This window comes from Calonectris borealis, chromosome 27, assembly GCF_964195595.1.
Source record: "Calonectris borealis chromosome 27, bCalBor7.hap1.2, whole genome shotgun sequence".
Taxonomy (NCBI): domain Eukaryota; kingdom Metazoa; phylum Chordata; class Aves; order Procellariiformes; family Procellariidae; genus Calonectris; species Calonectris borealis.
The window spans coordinates 5,970,862-5,984,448 of NC_134338.1; the positions used below are offsets into that span (position 1 = coordinate 5,970,862).

The 13,587-nt window shown below is 42.0% G+C and overlaps 1 protein-coding gene across 1 annotated transcript in view; it reads left to right on the forward strand.

The window, feature by feature from the left end:
- Nucleotides 1–1,457: 1,457 nt before the first annotated feature.
- ANTXR1 (ANTXR cell adhesion molecule 1) overlaps nt 1,458–13,587 on the forward strand; it is a 107,863-nt gene continuing 95,733 nt past the window's right edge. Inside the window, exons 1-3 of the mRNA XM_075174666.1 lie at nt 1,458–1,803; nt 11,162–11,233; nt 11,947–12,018. Coding sequence (XP_075030767.1) covers nt 1,652–1,803; nt 11,162–11,233; nt 11,947–12,018 — 296 coding nt within the window. The 5' untranslated portion in view covers nt 1,458–1,651. The remainder of the gene's footprint in view (nt 1,804–11,161; nt 11,234–11,946; nt 12,019–13,587) is intronic.

Here is a 13,587-nt window from a genome sequence, read left to right on the forward strand (position 1 = left end):
TCTAAAGAGATAAATCGAAAGACTCACACCCGTGCTCCCAACTCCCCTTGAGTTTAGGTATGGAAGCCCAAAATACCCATCTACAAAACACCTGGTTCTACTCCTGTCTAGCCCGAGAGAAGCTTTGACTTCCAAGGGATCGCCGCTTCCTTCAGGTCTGATCAGGATTTGGCAGCAGGACCAAGGAGGTACCATTTGCCCATGTCTTGTTTTATCCACATTAGAGGTGATGGAGCTGGTATATTTGCTGAGCATAGCCAGGTGTGTGTGGGAGAACATGCCCAAAGTTTTAATCATCAATGCAGCAAGGTGCTTGACTAATTTGTAATCCAGATGTTTCCACTTCTCTCAGAAGTCTGTTATCATGCTGTTTGTCATTTTCCCTTGAAAACTATCCTGCTGCTTTTCCTGGTCTTTCCTCAGATCGTTTGCTTTTGCTAAGAATTTTTTAAAGACAAATTTAACTCTTTAAGCAGCGAAGAACAGCTTAAAAGCGTGACTCAAGTGCACTTGCATCTCCTGTCAGAAACCTGACCTGATCCCACCATGCTTGATGCAACACCTGAAGCTGCTCTGCTAATCATCAATTAGTACTGGGAGAACCGGTGTGTTGCTGTAGCCTGAGAGGATTTGAGAGGGAAGGCTAGAAGCTCCTGCTTCTGGGATCTCTAGTTTAGCCCTTGCTGGTGTCGGGGCCTACTCTGACTGGGGAATGCTCTTGTTTTTGAGTTGTCCTACTTAGGATTTAGAGCTTGTGGTGCTGTTTGTGGAAGGAGACAGAAAACGCAAGTGCAGCTGAAGTTACATTTTCTGGCAAATTTTCCTGGAAGAGGGAGGGTTTAGGTTCTAGTGGCTGAAATGAGTTTGTTAAGGATGGTAATAGGGGGAAGCCTGTTTCATAGGCCCGGACATTGCTTGGTATTTCTTAGGACTGAGAAAATACAAGGGATGAAACCTGGCGTGGTTTGTCACTTTAACTTTTGTGAAGCTGCTCCAGGTTTTTAAAGGTCTTTAAACTCAGATGTTGCCTACGTGGGAAACAAAGATGTTTCTGCACGGTGCTGTGTGACTGCTGTAAGCAAACGCTTCTACGTTCATATCTAAAGCTGCTGTGGTGTGTTAGTATGCTCTCTGCACGAATGACACGCTTAAAACCAGGGATTCCGGTCAGCTTGAGTTTTCGCCACAAGGTGGCATTCTCTGTGCTTTTTTTGCTAAGGAAAAATAAAACTTACCATCCTTAATAATAACAATAATAATTAAGGGGGGGAAAAAACCTCAAACCCTCCCTGTATTTTCTGAAGTCTGTGACAAAGCAAGATTTGTTAGGAAGCTGTTCCTTCTCTTGCAAAACAATGGTGCTGCTTTCAGAGAGCTGCAAGTGAGACTGAGGGTCAAGTCCCTTTAAAAAAAAAAAGTGAAATACAGTATTGTGCATCTTGAAATCTGAAACCAAGAAACAGAAGTGCAAGGGAAACAAGGGGGAAAGTCTTGCAATTCCTGAGGACAGCTGTTGCAAGTGGAGTTTTAAGGAATAAAATATATATATATACACACATTTAAAGGTCATTGAATGGCTTTTGTGGAGAAACCTGTGAAATAAAGGAGCCTTGGAAGAAGAGATTTCTTTTTCTCCTCCTCTCTGGATATAATGGCCATTGCAAAGCAAAGCATCTTGAGATTTGGCTTCAAATGGCTCTTCCTAGCAACTTTTATGCTTGCCTGTGATGGACAAGGTGGAAAGAGAGAGAACGGTGGTCCTGCCTGTTATGGAGGATTTGATTTGTATTTCATTCTAGACAAGTAAGTCTGTTCTTTTTCAAAGAAATCTTTCTCTGGGCATGAACTGGAATGGCATATACTGATACCGCGGAGGTTTTCTTTGGATTTTGGTTTTGTAGAAGTCACCGTGTCCCCGAGGGACCTGCAAAACTCCTTACTACTTTGGCTTTGTTTTTGTTGTGGTAACTTCTTTGGTAGGTCTATAGCATATAATCCCATTGTGCTCTGTAAATCAAATTGTTATAAATTTTGCTGTGGCTGATATAGAAACTCTATTGTGTACTTGACCCTGTAGTGTCTTAAAAGAGCGGTTGGGAGAAGGGCAGCACCCTGGTCACCTCTGATTTCCCTATGAACCGTGAAGGTTGAGGCACTCATGAAAGCAGGGGTTGGAGAGTTATTGCAGGCATTAATTCTGTCGCTGAAAACGTGGAGGAAATGCTCGCCTGCCTGGAGGTCTGCTTCTGTACAGCTTGCTCCTTAGCTCTGAACGTTCTAGAGCAGCAACTTGCAGGTAAAGACCGGGATCTGAGAGGTGGCTACTCCCTTTGAAAGGGTCTGATTTGGGCTGTTGTGATGGAAAACAGCTAGAGTGCCTTATTTAAAGAGAGCTTTATTTTCTCTGCGCTGAGTCACATTTTCTTTGTTTCCTGTTAATCAAATGCATATTTTGACTGCTTAACTGTTTATACTGAAGATAACTTCCTACCTCGCCTTTTTCATCACCGATTGTGATAGTATCATCTTCTTGGCATTGGTAAGTTTGCCTCTTTACAGGCCTTCAGATTGTAGATGGAGCAGTGTGAAATAGATACGTGCTGAACTTTGGAAAGCTTCATATTGAAGCAATACAACAATTTACAAAAAAGTATAAAAAAAGGACTAGCTAAAATGATTCTTCTAACTTTCTTGATTAAGAATAGTTATTTTGAACCACGGGTTTGGAAATACTGGAGAATATGCATGCCAGAGCCATGGTACTGACATTATTAACCATAAATTTCAGAGACAGGAAAGTATTTGCAAGTTGCCAAAAGTGCTCGCGGATGAAGCTTTCTGACTGATCCTCTTGAGTGTTTTGCAGTAGCTCCCACATTCCATTAGTATAAATGACTTGGAATTACATAACACACTATTACAAAATACTGGGTAAAATGTAAGACTGAGACACTGGATATTTTACTATGCCAGTTGTCCTAATGCTCCAGGGGAAAGATTTTTTTTTTTTTTAACTTTATTCAGTGGAAAGATTTACCTGTCTAATGCATTTTGTTGCTTTGGCTGTTCAGTTATTAGTTGGAATACTTTTATTGTTACATACAAAAAAAAGAAACAGAGCATGATTTGTACTGCAGACAGCTTTTGCAAAGTGCATTTCCCTGAAAGTTGAAGCAGAATTGAAGGTTTTCTCAAAACTGATGGATATGCTGTGTTATACCTCGGAGCTAATGTAATTTTAACAGCCACTTATTTCAAGTTCTGTGCTGTCCTCTTACTGAAAGGCATGACTTTCTAGGCTTGCTCAAGGGATTATGAATTTGGGTGGAAATATGAAACTTGGCACAAACTGTAAAGTAGGCAGGCTTACCTCAGTGAATGTATCAAGGTATCCAACAAAAAATTCTGCTTTGACAGTTGCAGGATTCCTATTTCTGGCATGTTTCTGGTGCAGAAATGAACAGGGACTGATGTAAAAATGTCCTTGGTCTCCAGTGGAATTTGGAGAAGAGTTATGGTGTTTAAGGTATTAGTGTGTACAATATGCCGTGGACTCGATTGTTTAGCTGTTGAGGAGGCTGATGAGAGACTTACTGTGGTGGAGTAGGTTATCCCATATCCTCTATCTTTAAAACTTTCTTTCATTCCTCAGATGCTAAGCTGAAGTTCTAAAAAACTTGAGTCTTATTTATCTGGGTTTTCTACCTTCTAATTGTGTAGAGAATGTTTTCAAAAATGCTGCTGAAGTCCTGAATGCAGAGAGACACGATGCCTATAGAGGCCTTCAGGCAAACTATGAAATGATAATAATAGATTTAGGGCTCACTGCTTTTCTTTGAAATACCTCTAAAACTGTGTAAAAGTTATTAAAAGTGATAAAGGACACTGAAGCAGAAGAGATTTAGATTCTGAAACATGAAATGTTAATTTCAATGGTGGAAGAAAGCCATTAGAATATTAAGCAACCTACTTTCTGGGATCAAAGGAGCAATATAAAAGCAATAAACACAGCCCCGGAAGTCACCAGTGCTAGAGCCCTCTACTGACCCTTTTGCCTCAGTGCCTGGTTGGATTTAGTGACTACTTAAGTCCATTTAGCACCCTGTATGTGTGCTGCTCGTAGGACATGTTCCAGCTGCTGCACTATACGCAGTCCTTGTCACAGCGCTGGCTAGAGCCCTCTACTGACCCTTTTGCCTCAGTGCCTGGTTGGATTTAGTGACTACTTAAGTCCATTTAGCACCCTGTATGTGTGCTGCTCGTAGGACATGTTCCAGCTGCTGCACTATACGCAGTCCTTGTCACAGCGCTGGCTCTTGAAGCATGCTTCTGGCCACAAGAAGACTTTCAAAGTGAACATGTAACCCACTGGGGAAAGGGCATGTGTTGGAGGCTGTTCTCATGAAGTGATGCTCTAGCTCCCTGCAACGTTCTTCTTAGAAGATTCCTGCAAACTTGCTGTGTGAATTGTTGAAGGGAAACCAGGTTTCCTCCGGCTGTCTCCAGGCAGCTGGAGACATGACTCCCTACGGATGGCATGCTCAGAGGACCTGAAGCAAATCTCCCATTTCTCATGGTCATGAAGGAGAAGAAAATTTAGTATTCAGCCATTCAGAAATAATCCTGTTATGCTAGGCAACCTTGATGTGCATGTCACAAACAGAACAAAAGCTTGAGCGATACCAGATATGCTTGCTAGGTGACAGTAGCATCCCTAATCTCTGTGCATGCACTTGTGATGTCTTTTATCACTTCCAAGAGTTCTCACACAGCTTAGGTAGCAATAGAGAAGGCCTCTCATGCTGCGACCATTGGACCTCAGGCTAGCAGAGTTACGTTCCAAAAGTGATGCAAAGACACCCCAGAGGACTGCGGTTCGAGCTGGGCTAACTCCTTGCCAAGTAAAACTGAAGTTGTCACGCTGTTGTTGGTGCAGTGCTCCAATTTTGGAGGAAACTAACATTTGCCAGCTCTCTTGAGGATTGTTGCTTCACATGCCGCAAACTTAAACGGACAAAAATAGCGTTACACACACAAACACCTAACCTGAAATTCTGAGTTGCCTGATGGCAGGTTTGCTGAAGGAATTGTATTTACATAAGTTAAGACTGGATTAATCCATTTCTCTTGTGCTTTTGATTGCAAAAAAAAAAAAAAAAAGGTGGAGAGAGCTACAACTCAAGCTGTATGCTATTTAGAATACAGTTGTATGCTATTTAGGTTATATGCAATATCTAGTCATGCAGGGTGCTGAGCATCTCAAAGTGGAGGTCATACCAAGACGAGCCCAGTGGAAGGTAAGGCCCGCTTATCTTGGGAGAATTGGTGAGAGCGCTAGTCCTAGATGGCGTGTCCTTTTGTGTTACTGTAGTGCTCAGGGGTTTCATGGATTGAGGATCCCGTAGACTGAATGGTAGCAAAAGATGGCGCCAAAGAATTTACAGCCTGGATGTGAGATAAGATATAGGGCCTTCATTAAGAAGGAAGAATGAGGAAGCAGTGAGATGCTGATAAACATAAGGCAAACATTTGTTTTTGCTGACGTTGTCCAGTTATTCTAAAAATATCATCCCTGTGACTAATTAATGAAGACTATGACCCACCCCCTAACTGACATGGTATCTAGTGCTGTAGTATGTAAACACCCCACACAAGCACAGTTGAACATTAAGTAGAGGCAGCTCCCAAGATTAATTTATTTGCAGGTAGGGACGAAGGAATAACAATGAGTAAGTCTTCTCAGTACTCTTTTGCTGTATCCTCTGTATGTCAAAGGCGTTATTTCCTATGCTCTTGCCTGTTGTGTGCAGATAGTAGGCATTTTATACCCATGTGCAGAAAACATGCAAGGAACTGTACATGTGTGAAAGAAAACTTGGCTTTAAAAGATCCTTGGCAAAATGAAGCAAGTAATCCAAGCTGTTTCCTGTGATCCCTTCATTATTCAGCCAGACAGCTGATCTATTTTTAACCAGTTGTATTGAAGTGAAACTCCTGCTCTGGAGAGGCTAATGGCTGTTTCTTTGAATCTTGCTTTAGTAGCTGTAGTTACCATGACCTAAGCGGGATTAAATCCAGATTTACACTAAGAGTGTAGAAGAATATAGGGGCCACAGTGGGATGGAAAGCAGACAGACGCTCTGCATCACCCAGGCAGGGAGACTGACCTACGTGAACTGCTTCCAGTAGTGGTGACTCTTCCCCTGGGAAACGTGAGCCCTCCAAGAGAGCTAACCTCAGGACCCTTACAGAGCTGAATAATATTCTAGCTGCTCTAATCTGAAGAAATACAAGCCTTTAGTAGGTAATGGTAAAATTGAGTGTCTGTGGAAATAGATTCAAAATCATCTCTGATCTTCATAGACGTAGTCAGTGATTCCTTGACTGCTTTTCTGGAATCGCAGGCCCAAATCCGGAGCAACGTATGTGTTTTGGGTGGCAGGGGGTTGCAAGTATATGGAGGCATCGTTTTTTCTTTGTTGTAGCATGAGGGTTGAGGGATGCTCGCAAGGTAGTGTGGGGGAATTTGCATATTCTTGTGTCTTTTTGCTTGTTGCCTGAAGGAATGTAATTCACTCCTAAGCCTGCTGTAAGCATGCAATTGCAATGAGCTAAGTTAGTATGTGAAATCCTTGCCCATCAAGACCTGCGTACGTGTTTTTAGCCAGTGGTGAATCTGAAGTTAACTAAAAGGGGTGGATGGGAGCTGCCTTGCATCCAGGATTAAGCGTGTGCCTGCAGCACTCTGCACTTTGTCTACTGCTTGATGTAAATTCAGTCCATGGTTACTTGCTTATGAGTTGGTTTTTTTATGTATCCCCTGCCAGTCGGGAAGAGAAGAATGTTCTTGGACTGTGTTTGGGCTTGGAGGCTTATCCTGCTCTGAACTGGACCTCTATAGACCCTGTAATCTCAAATGTTTGACGGTATCTCTGGTGAGCTGTCTCGTGTGAAGCGTGGCACAAGATAGTAGTGTTTCCTGAAAGAATTGCGTCACCTCTCTAACATCTTTGTGTTATGTAGTGTTTTCAAAATTGCGCCTGAAGTATTTGGAAAAACAAAGGACAGTTTTTGGCTCATTTGTGTTATTTTTTAAAGAGCTCAATAAAAAGATGCTGCAAAACTTCTTGGGTCAATGCCACTTCTGACAGCTATGAGACTTCTTGAAGTTAGTCCAAACTGTGAAAGTTTAAGGAGAATTTGGATCAACATCAGTCTCTGCATCAGGTGTCTTTATGTACTTCTGTCAGCTGCAGTGCATGTAACTGGTGTGAAGTCTTTGTATAAGAGTTTGTGGGCTTGATTCTGTTTTCTTCTAGTTTGTGAATTAAGTAAATCCGTGGGTATTCTGAGAAGGTCCAATGACAGAAACAGAAATAAGGAGTCTAAAAAAGTACAAAAAAGTCAAACTGTAAGGAAGTTTGAGTTGTTGCAGCTTTGGGTTACGGTGCACCTTGTCATAGCGAGTAGGAGAAAAGCACCTGCTGGAGGGCAGGGTTTAGCCAGAGTGTGGCTCTCTGTCTGGAATCACTGATTCTCTCTCAGCCTTGGATTTGGTTTAGATGTACAAAAATTTAGCACAGTTGACCACAGAATGTATCATTCTCTTGTTAAAGGCATAATGGTTTACTTAGTCTTAATTTCCATTTATTGGGCTTTTCTCCAGCAAGAGAATTTGGCATCCTCAGGATGAGCCTTTTCTTAAATTGCAAGTTTATAGCATCAACCATTCAGCTGCAAAGTGTTGGCTCGCCGATCATCTTGATTCTCTTTGGGAATATGACGAGGTAATGATTTTAAATTTGGCTTCTATTGTCTTACAGTTAGGCTTTAGAAATACTTGTCCTATTAAGAGTTCTTGGCCTGCCTTATGAGAGGCTTTACAAGTGACAAGTGTCTTTTACTGTGGGGCTTCCGAATAACACAGCCGAAAGCTGTGGAGGTGAACACTCTAAGCTAATGCTGGTTTTGCAAACCTTCTATTGACTGCAAAAAGGTTAGTTTTATTGGTTTTGTCCATTTTATGCCAAGTGGAGACTGTGAGAGGTCTGAAGTGTGTTTCAGAAGATGTATTTTCTGTATTAGAGGAGTACTTTCTTCTAAATGCAGACCTGGGCATTTATAGCCACTGACACCTGGGCTTGATTAGATGGAGAAATTAACTGCAAGTAGACTGCAAGCTGTCTAGCTACAGATGGAAAACTTGCTGTGCTAGAAGGAACGTTGCATGGTCAGCAAAAGCATGAACCCTCATTTTGGGACCCTTTTATAGCTTGCTTTGGAAGAGGTGAAGAATAAACGGGTTGTAGACTATTCCAATTGCCCCACTTCAGTGCCTTTGGAACTGAAAGCAGAAACGGTCCTCCTTTTGTGGAGTAGAGTGGGTTTGTTTTTATGATTGTAGCAATGGTAAGAAGTTTCTTTAAAATAGACATGTAACATTCTGCTGCTCTTGAACTTCAGGTTGTTCCTCTTGTGTGTTAATAGATGTGTGGGAAGGTTTCACAGAAAAAGAGCTGTAACTTCAGACGCTTGGAGTTTTGTTCCAGAGGGCATAAAGATGGGACTGTAGGTGGGAGAACAGAGCGAGGATGATGAAGGGGAGGAGGTGCAGCAGAAGCTGAAGCCATACTTGTGTGAAGAATTAAAAAGCACTGCTTACCTGAAAAAACTGCTCAAACAATTTAAGACCAGCAGAACAACAGTTGCAAAGGCAAACACTTAAACAGGATGTGCTATTGACTGGCACGTCATTGAATTGAGCTATTGGTTTTTAACCTTTATTCTGGCAAATGCTGTTTTCAAAAAAATGCATGGCTTCTCAGAGCCATGGGAAATGACAGGAGTTTTAGATGGTGACCTACATACCTTATGTGCTCATTCCTAGCTGCCTTGCTGCAGTAATTTTAAGTGGTGATCAACTTTTTTTCAGAGGCTTATAACAAAGGGGAAGAAATAACCATACTTTTAAAGGCTAATGCAGCTTCTAGGGCAGTGTCCTCTTGTAAGTGGGGGCTAGCTAGAGCTTCTGTGTTGGCAGAGACTGAGAGCTAAGTTTTCCCTTAACATGAAATGTAGTATAGTCGTCTTATCTGACGGCTAAGAGAAGGTTGGTTAGGGTATACTTGTGAAAGGGTCCTGACTTCTTCACATGTCTGCTACCAGATGGTTCAGAAGACACGTGAAACTTTAATGAGGTGCACTTTTATTGAGAGGTGGATATTGGTCTAAGGCAACATACACTGCACTGAAGGAGGTGGTTGTTTTATGGTTAACAAAGCCTTGGCTTCTTGTGTCTTCTGGAGACTGATGTAACCATTGCTATCAAGTCAAGTGTTTCTTTTATGCCTCACCATATAAAGACAATCGATACTTATTTTCCAGGCCAGTTCTTGGAAATTATTTGGGCTATTTGGCATTTATGGTACCGGAGTACCTGTCGTATTCAAGGACTCAGAGTTATTCCATACATCTGAGAGAAATTTGCACCTGGGGTTGAGCTTTGTGTGTCTCTGTTCTATCAGTTTGCAGTTTGGATGCAGTGGGGGTTAAGTTTCTCATTTGAGAGCAAGTCCTGATGTACCTTGCCCTTCATCTGTTTTAAGACACCAATTTTCCCACTGGCTGTGTGGTTTAATTAGTTTATCAAGACCCTTGCTATTGGTGTTTCTTTGGTCCTTTCTGATACCCATTTGCATGGAGAACAAGCGATGATTTCAAGCCCTGGCCTGATGAAAGGAAAGAGAGCCAAGAAGTAATCTCGCACTATTAGCATTTGGTTATGATCAAATCGCTTCTGCAATCTGTCCCTTACAGTCACGGACAAAATGGGGGTGCCTGTCAGGTTATCTTTAAAGAGGCGCATTTGGTGTCAGGTCCTTGGCGCAACGAGAGCCAGAGCATTCACTGTTTTTCCGCATGGACCATATGCTCTTGTACTTGTGCAAGGGTCCTCATTGCACGTCATCTAAGGTTGCCTTTGGATATGTTGGGGCCATATAGAGAAAGAATGGCTTAAGGTATCATGGAGCAAGTGGGTAAGGCCAAGGTTTTTTCTGAATGGCTGTAAATGAAAACCAGGTGTGGGGAGAATAGGGAAGGAAATTTGTATGACCTGCACAACGTGGTTTGCATGCTTGCTGTGCTGCTAGGAAGTGAAGTAATGCTATCTGCAGCCAGGCTGGGCTTGGCTGTACCAGGTGTGCAGTACTTGGGTGAATCTATTTGTGGCTCTTCATTTGCATTCTCAGATCCAAGGTAGAACAGAGTCAGGTCAGATGCCTTTTCTTTCTGTGAAGTGAAAAAACATCTTTGCAAATGTTCATCTTTTCTTCCTCAGGCTGCAGATCAATGAAGGTTCTATTAAAGCTGGAATGGTTATTTCCGCTATAAATATTTTTAATTGTAGTCAATGAATTAAATAAGTGATGACACATTTATTTTCCAACTCTAGGAAGGAATTTTTTTCCAATATTAATGTTCCAGTGTTCATAGAAGTGTTTATGCCAGAAGGGACATTTAGTGCTGAAAGATTCTGATTAACCTAATATTTTCCTGGTTCTTACAACATAAAGAAGAATAATCCAATCCCATTATAGTCCATGGCTTATTTTCCTGAGGAGCAAAATTAGTTTGTTTTGCCTTTAACTGAGGTGTGAAAGAATTAGCCAGAACAGTTGAGATGTGGTCCTAAGACGTTTCACTTTTCATAGTCTCTAGCACAGCGGAAATGCTAGAGAAGTTTAATAATCTGTTCCTCCAACTGCATTTTATTCTCAAAATACACTTGAGGTAAAAGCTCTGCATAATGGTATGGCGAGTGGGTTGGTGGAATTAATCTAGAATACTGTGCAGAGAGACAGGTCTTCACTCACACAGGGTTTATTTGTTTAAGGCTGTGCTAAAGGTCTAGCGTAACTGCCATATGTTATTGCCAAGTGTGGCCTCAAACACTTGCATGGAGTGTAAATCATTCTTGCTTTTCAAAGTTAAGTAGGAAATGTCATTTACAGTTCAGTATCTCTTTAAAGGAAGAATATGGACAGTGAGTGTTAAACAAAATAAAAACAAATGACTAGCTGAGCCATGTGTAACAAAACATTAGGCTGGGAAACAATAGCAGCAATTAAACTAATATCTCCTGTAATAATTGTTTCCCTAGATCAGGAAGTGTCCTCCACCATTGGAATGAAATATATCATTTTGTGGAACATTTGGCCCGCAAGTTCATCAGGTAAGAAGTGCTGCGTTGCAGATAACCGAACGAGGAGATGGGTGCGTGCCAGCGGATAGGAGACGTGCTCTCAGTCGCAGTCAAGTAGCACATGCTGCTTTCCACCAGGGACCTGGTGGAGGGAGAGTTCTTAATGCTTTTCTCGGATCATCCCATTGGCTGCTTTTCCGCAGATTTCTGTCATGCAGGAAATAGGAGTAGATAAGCTAATTGTTCGCTTTTTTCCTGCCTGACTTCCATGGATCAAATCGTATTTTTGTGGGGAAGGAAGATTCTTGTTTCTGAGATGGCTGGCTACTGCCTGAAGTTTGGGTCTGCAGGGAGAGGCCTGAGGCTGTAGCTTTCAGGCACTGAATGACTTGAGACTGGATGAAAAATCCCCCAGGCCAGTGGGTGGAATGTGTTATGATAAACATAATTAGCCTTCTTTCGTCTCCATGGTGATAACCAGGATGCACTTAAGCCTGTCTTGCTTTAGCAGTCCTAAGGTCCTGATGCAAGTGCTGTTTACATCTTTTAGAAGGATTCCTCATGGTTTGCCGTGAGTAGGAAGGCCCAGGGCAAAACACCTTTTGCTGCTCAGTCCTGTCTTTCGTCCTGTTGAGTTGTAATCTAGATAGCCATCGGAGCGCCCTGTGTGTTTGGTGTTATGCATACAGTAAGCTCTGATCTGGACCACCAAAATAATTTACTTTTTTTCTCTCCTTCTCCAGCCCTCAGCTCAGGATGTCCTTCATTGTTTTTTCAACTAGAGGGACGATTCTAATGAGGTTAACAGAAGACAGGTAAGAAGAGGTTTAAAGGTGCACAGCAGCTTTTGTGTCCTTGTTGTAGCTTCCTTTCAATGTAGCTTCCTTCCAATCAATGATTTCCAGTCCACTGTGAGAAGTGTGGTGACACCTTTGTGCTTCTAATCTAATTGTTTGAATTACCTGCCCATTTTCACATATGACACTCATTCTGCTAGAATGCATTAAGGCCTCCTAAGGCAGAGGTTTCCTTCTTAATTTTGACTTCTAAATGTCTTTCTGTCAGCAGTTAGGCTTTTAACTCAAACTGCTTTCATTGAGGGAGTCTGTCTTCCACAGATTTCCAGGCTTTTGTCAGAGCATAAGAGCCTTATTGTCTTTGAAACACTCTTGGGGAGTTTCTTCTGCAAACAAACAGGTGAAACTCCCTTCCCATAAAACAACCTTGAAAGCCGTAGGTGATACCCATACTCTTGAGGTAGAGGTGAACATGATTTCTTTGGAGGTCTGAAAGTATGTTATAGGCAAACAGTGTTTAGGATGGATTGCAAGGGTGTATATTTTTCGGTAATGACAGTTTGATTGCCATGTTTCTGAAGCATGTTCCTGTCATCCCCGTGTAGATCCCCAAGGTAATCCCAGTAAAATGTATGGGGTGGTTTTTTTTTTTTACTCTGACTTGAAGGAGAGCTGGATGAGGTCCTTTAATCACTCTTGCTTCCACTGTTAACTTCATTGCCACGTGGAGCAAAAATATATGTAACACATGTGAAGACTGTATAAGTCAGCATGTGTTTTACATATTGGATGTCTATGAAATTGCATACCAGAGCAGCTACTATAGAGGAATGAATAGGAAACTGGCTGCTTTCCTAAAGAGCAGTCCACACACATACCAACCTTGAAAAATGTCATTAAACCCAGCCAGCCTAAGCATCTCTTGCCACTTACTGCAACAGTAAGTATAAAGAGAATGAACCATATCTAACTTGGTGCCAGAGGAAGACCTCTTCCCTGCCTCTTTCTGTCTGCCACCCTGTGAGCACACCCCATTGCAAAGATCTCTAGTCTGTTAAGGCTCTAAGCTATGAGACTTAAGCGTTTCCCATGTGGAAATGTATTTCATATTTATCCAGCTGTCCCAGAAATGTTGACTGGGAACAGGATATTGATATGGTATTAGTCTAAAAGCCAGCTGACGGGAGAGCTGCTGGTTTTCATTGGAGGACTGACAAACAAGGTGTGGGCTTCATGCTGGTCCTTTAGTTAGCGCTGGCCTTTCTTAACAGGGAAGCTGGCGTAGTGGCAAAACCTCTTCTACCTTGCCCATGCGTCCATGTGGTGTATCAGCATCTGAATGTGAAGATTGAGGGTGCTTAGCATCCCTTTTGGAAAAACTCAGTGCATCTAATGGGACTGGATTGACATATTTTAAAGACCTTTGCTGTCTATTTTAAAATTTCAGTGTTCACGGTTGAAAAATAGTTCTGATCATGGGAAATGCTCTTGATTTTTATATTCAGCTTTGGCTTGGTATGTGCTTGAGTAGCTGAGTGGAGGAAATATCTGTCCGTAGCCCACCTATGATATACAGCTCAGTGTCTA